At 45.0% G+C, this 6,000-nt stretch overlaps 1 protein-coding gene across 4 annotated transcripts in view; it reads left to right on the top strand.

Moving 5' to 3' along the window:
• The first annotated feature begins 3,912 nt into the window (after positions 1-3,912).
• The window catches only part of PRR16 (proline rich 16), a 265,937-nt gene continuing 263,849 nt past the window's right edge, over positions 3,913-6,000 (top strand). For 3 of the 4 annotated variants that reach the window (XR_004482164.2, XM_033423827.2, XM_004267488.3), the window contains exon 1: positions 3,913-4,167. Coding sequence is in view for 2 of the 4 variants with exons in the window: in XM_033423827.2 (XP_033279718.1) it covers positions 4,009-4,167 (159 nt within the window). In the remaining 2 variants the exon portion in view is untranslated. The remainder of the gene's footprint in view (positions 4,168-6,000) is intronic. The other variant, XM_033423828.2, reaches the window with a different exon arrangement.

Raw genomic sequence — 6,000 nt, 5'->3', positions numbered from 1 at the left:
ACAGAGATAGACAACACTTCATTCATTCATGTCCCTATCAAGTGTTTATTGAACAGCTACTTCAGAATAGAAAAAGTTCTAATTACTCAGGGTACTATTGTACAATGGGTATTTGTATTTAAACTTCCAGATCACATTTGTTTGTTTGTTTATTTTTACCAATATGCATCTATAGTAGATAGCCATCATGCCAAAAGCAATTACTACATAAAAAGGAGATATTCTCTGGACAAATGGAGACAACTCCACAAGTCTGAGTCAACATGAGGTTCTAGCTCCCAATTTGTATTCCCTAGATGTGAAAATTTGGAGGTACCATTTAACCTCCCAAGGCATTGTTTTCTCATCTATAATATGAAGAGATGTAACTGGATGATCTTTAAGGCTTTCTAGCTAAAAAGAAACCTAAAGTTTTCTTTCAATCTCTCAAACCAGTGGTTTTCAGAGGCTGGTCTTTCTCCAGCAGCCTAGAAACTTGTTAAAATGCAAATTTCAAACCCCACCCCAGACTTACTAGATCACATACCCTGGGGGTGGATTCCAGCAATCTGTATTTTAACAAGCTCTGATGTGTGCCAGATTTGCAAATCACTGCCTAGGCATATCATGTACAGTATATTTCTTAGTCAATGTATACGTGGAGAACTTTACTCATTTTTCTCTGTTGCATTTCACTAATGGCATTTTCTCTCCTACCCACGTTGTTTGCCAGTATTTTTCACCCAGTGAAAACTATTTTGGTGGAAACAAAGTTGTCATTCCTTTATTTTTTTCTTTTTCTTAATGTTTTCAAATATCTCTAATGACTTTATTGGATTTTACAAACAAAGTTTATGCAAAAGAAATAAAAGAAAGAAAACCAAGTGACGTCATTATACGAGCGATGTTATATTATGCATATCCTTTTTTTTTTGAGACTCAATGGACATTATTATGGTGGTATATTGATAAAAGCTGCTGTCAACAAAATGGGACAAAATATTTTGGGAATATTCTTGAGCTCTTTGTGAATTAAAAAGTATGTCAGTGTCATAGCATTGCTCATGCAGGTTAATTTTTAGAGATTGAATGCAACAGATTAAACACACACACATACATACACACACAGGAAAATATTGATAAATGCCTGTAAGTGAACAACCACTAGATGATCTCCTATAATTATCCAATCCTTCTTGCTGCAACCCTCAGAAAATGTTGACTAAAGATACAGAAAGAATAAAATTCTGGGTGAACAATCATTTCTACAAATAAGACACTTTCTATTAGCAGTTTGTTATTCTAAGTTTATAAGTGATGTGGTTTGAGTATGTACCCATTTGCCTCTAGCACTAGTACATAAACAGATTTATGAACACATTAATAAGAAATTTTATTAGGTGTCACTTTTGTTGTGTGGCCCTCATAATTTGGCTTTAGAACATCATATATATGAATCTCTGACAGAGTGCAGGATGTGCCAACGGAGTGACTAATTTTTCCACAAAGGCGATAAAAAAAATAGAGAGCAAATAGATTTGACGTATATCCTTGTGTCCTTCTTATTGTCTCCTTCCCCTCAATGTCTTTAACTCTTTTTGTAAAACTTTCTTCTTTAGGAATATTTTATCCATACCTGATTAATGACTAAAAGATAGTGGTAGTCATCACTGCTGGGGGTCGACTAGCTTTGTTAGTTTGGGTTTGGAAGCCAATTACAACTTTTCCCTTTCAGTTAACTCCATATTGTATTTAAATATAGATAGATAGATAGATAGATGGATGATAACCATTATTTAAGAGTAAATTGTGATATGGATGTGCATAATGTGTTTTAAAGTAATAATTATGACTCAGTTTTGAGCCAAAATAGTTTGGCTCATTGCTAGCAATGGATACCATAGGAGAACAGAATTTTTTTTAATCATTAGTGAAGAGATTCAGAGTGGCATGGAAATATCCTTATATTAATAAAAGGATTATTTTGTCAGTGGAAGAAAAACACCACCTCCTTTCCTCTTTTCCAGTATTCTTGCTTAAATTCATCATTTTTGAGTTTGGGGGGCTTCCCTATTCAAGTGCCTACTATTGAGAGTCAAAAATTCTAATATAAAGGAGCAGTACCTTCCCTTTTTCTCACATTCTTTCCCGCAATTTCTGACCACTTATCCTTCTTCAGATATGAAATAAGAGTATAGTTAAAGATTAGGAATTTACCATGGGGGAGTTTGTAAACCTGATGTATATATATTTTACTGTTACACCTTTATACAATAAAGAAGAACCTGCAGAGACAGGGCACTTAAAAATATATATTCTCTCTACCTTAGAGAACTGAACCATATTACTTATTTAACACTTCTAATAATTTCTTCCCTCTTCTCCTCTCCAATTTGCTTAGTGCACACTGGTTCCTTTATTCTTATTTTAATTTTCTTCCAGCAACTTCTGCTTTATACCTTTCTTTTTCCTCTGATTTTTCAATGTTGTTATTCTTTCGATAACACTTCTAAATTTCTATTTTTCTTCTGTTGTCTCTTTTTTCTTCCATATTCCAAATATGACTTCCAAGGATTTTATCAAGATGAATTATTCAGAATGAAGAGAGTGAATATGAGGGGTTTAAGGAACGAGGAAGAGGAGAGCTGCCAAGATGCAGAAGCATAATGGAACAATCTGGGGTGTGAGAAGCAAGAGACAGAGGTCCTTGCTAAGGCATGACTAAATGGGAAGCTTATTAAAATAATGATTTGGAGTAGAGTGTATGAAGAAAATAAAGTAGATCCAGCCTTCCAGGTCAGTAGCTAATAACCCATGGGTTTGCTACTAAGGAAATTAAAACTTTAACTAATGAGAATCCTAGCCACCTACTGAGAATGAAACTGAAGGCTTCCTGTTAACTCCCCCACCTGGGTCATTTTGACAGAACAGTCAGAAAGTTATTTCCTCTTTATTTAGTTGCAAAAGACTTGAAATGGATACAAAAAAGAAAAAAAAAAAGTTGGTGGCAAACTCTTCTTATTCAGCTTTCACAAGAGGAGATCCAGTGTATTTCCCCTGCACCCAAAACATACATCATCATAGGCCACGAAAAGAGGAAAGACAGTTAAAAAAACAAAAACAAAAAACGGGAGCTGTCCCAGTTGAGTACAGCCAAGATGACTCAGACAGTCTCCCAGGGGATTTTTGATGTGAGGACTTCCAATTAAGAAATCCTCTATTAGCTCTGTGGAATCAGCAGGATTAAACTACCTCTTTCAAGAACACTGGTTAAATATCATGATTCCAGGGGGGTGAGGGGTCGATTTTATCCACACCTCTTTTTATTTCTGCACAAGTAAGAACACCTCTGTTTAACTCTTGGGTGAGTAGGAGAGTGATTGGAGGCCTTCGGGACACACTTTGGCCCTGGATGAACATTTAGGGTCGCTTTACTAGCCCTAAATTAAACTCTGACCCTACTGTGGTTCTTAATCAATCGATCAGAAAGTGTGGTGGGGATCCGGGTCTCTACTGGTGGGTGAAACAGAAGGAATCTAAGCTGGATGTGACAAGACATCCAGCAGGATATGATGATGAGGGCATTTCAGTATCAAGACGAGAGGGTGGGCAGGACACGAACTTATCTCTCGGCTCCCTGACGCCCAGGTGTTCTGGGAGAGATCCCGGAGGCACGTGCCGCGGGGACTGCAGCTGACAGCCAGGGACCGGCGGCCAGGCGCCCCTCTCCGCGGGCGGGGAGCGAGCGCCTGTGTGCGCGCGAGCGGCGGGCGGCGGCGGGAGGAGGCGCAGGCGCGCTGTTCGCCCGTCTGCAGCCCCGCGCCGAGCGCCGCGTCTCGGAGAGTTGATGGCAGCACCACAGTGCGGCCACCCGGCCGACCGCCGAGCGCAGCCACCCGCCGCTGCCCGGGGAGCGTCCAAGATGTGGGGGGACTGGGGCGGCAGCGGCCGCCGCGGCGCCAGGGACCGGGGCGCGCAGCAGCCTCCGCTCGCCCGCCTGTGCTGACCTGCCTCGCTTGCCCCCAAAGAATGTCAGCCAAGTCCAAGGGGACCCCCTCCTCGTCCTCTCCAGCCGAGGGACCGCCGGCAGCCTCCAAAACCAAGGTGAAGGAACAGATCAAGATCATCGTGGAGGATCTGGAATTAGTCCTGGGCGACCTGAAGGACGTGGCCAAGGAACTTAAGGAGGTGAGAGGTGCGGGGTGTGGGGAAGGAGTTCGTCGCCTTTCACCCGCTGGGGTTCCCGGTCCCGTTTTCACTGGGGACCGCCAGATTTCTTAACTCAAGGGAAACTATAGAAAGACGCCTGCAGACGGACTTTCTTTCCTCCAGCGACTCCTGAGAAGAGTTGTTGCACTTTCTTTTTTTTCTAATCAGGAAGAAATCAACTAGTGTTTTAATCGATGCACCTGGGATGGTGAGAGGGGTGAACACGCGTGTCTCTGTGTGTGTGTGTGTGTGTGTGTGTGTGTTGGGGAAGGGGATTCACTGGGGGTGTGTCGACAGAGGAAGAAACCAGCAACCGGCCGCAGAGTGCAAGATGCTTCTCTCCTGCCCTCTTGCTCCCCCAGAGTCCGCTGGCAAGTCTCTCCTTGCCTGGCAGCCTCCTCAGGCCGGGGCTGAAAGGGGGCCGGGTTCCGTGCCCTGGGCCAGGCCCGAGAGGGCAGCCTGGGAGAAGGTCGGCTCCGGCCACCGTCCCTGGTTCCCGAGCCCAGCTGGAAGGAAGGCGACCCGGGGCTGCTGGCAGGAGAACCCAGACTTGGGGATGTAAAGGGGGTCTGGGACTTTCTCACTTTCGCAGTTCCTGAGGCATCCCCTGCTCTCCTCGGAATGTCCCTCCCAGTAACTCCGGGCCTTCTCGCCACCCCACCTCCTTTCTTCCTCCTATCTTGTCGCCGTTGGCATAGAACCTGGGGCGCAGGGCGCGTCGGTGAGTGCGTGCGTGCGTGATTGTGTGTGTGTGTGTGTTTGGTGTGCGTGCACCAGCGTCTTGCCACTTGAGTCCTGGCTCTTGGGAACCAGGACTGTTGTGTTTCTTTGTCGCTCCCCCCAACCCCCATTTTACTTCTGCCCTCCCACCCCCACCAGCGTTGATGCGGATAGAAAGAAGCGGAGGCAGTGTCAAGGCTGAGGATGCGTAACTCAGGCTGCAGCTCCAGGCGGGGGCGAGGGCAGGGTTGGGAGGGGTGGGGTCTCCCGCGAGCCCGCGGGTGGCGTCTCGGAGCTGGTGGCAGAGTCCCAGCCCAGTGTTCCGCTACTGACTGGGTGCCTGGTGCTGTTCTCCGCCAGGAGTCCGCACCCCCAGTTGCAGGAGAGCTGACACTGTAACTTCGAAGGTGGTGGCCGCAGTGGGAAGGGAAGGGGTGGGGCGTAGTCTAGGTCCAAAATTATAATCCTGAAGGCCAGGAGGGAAGAGATTGAGGGTCGTTTGGATGGCTGGCCTCTAGAGACCTACCTCCTCTGTCCAATTTCCAATCCAAATGTGAGGATAGAGCCCTCCTTCTTTCTCCCCCTCTCCCCGTTACCTCTGTGAACTGAACTCCGCGTTTGTTACCAAGTACAAGTCTGTTAAAATGACCCATTCATCGGCAGGGTTTGGTTTGCAAATGGCAAATGCCATTCTTGTAGGTTGCTCCACTGGCAGAACATAATTACTACTGAGGTCCTGAGAGCGGAGATTGATACAGATGATAGATGCGAGGAGGAAACTTGTTCGTGTTTCAGGGCTTCTCTAGGATCATTGTTTCACAACTGGTTGACAGATGGTGAGGTTATGCATAGAAATTCAAGTCTAAAGATGCTGTTTGTTTCTTTGTTATCCTTTTATTTGACATCTTTGGCAGGCTGTATTTTCATCCGAAACATGATGGCGTTTTAAAAAACGAACAAATTTGGGCAAGTTCCTTTTGGCAGAATTGTGCTTTACGGTTGTTGAGGTTTCTAAGATGGGGGATGTGGGAAAGCTACATCAGCACAGAAACGTATTTACTGCTTCAGCGAGGAGGCTGAGATTAAGAGAAA

Source organism: Orcinus orca, chromosome 3 (genome assembly GCF_937001465.1).
Source record: "Orcinus orca chromosome 3, mOrcOrc1.1, whole genome shotgun sequence".
Lineage (NCBI taxonomy): Eukaryota > Metazoa > Chordata > Mammalia > Artiodactyla > Delphinidae > Orcinus > Orcinus orca.
Note: the sequence above shows the minus strand (reverse complement) of the source record. Positions and strands in the feature narration are given on the sequence as shown.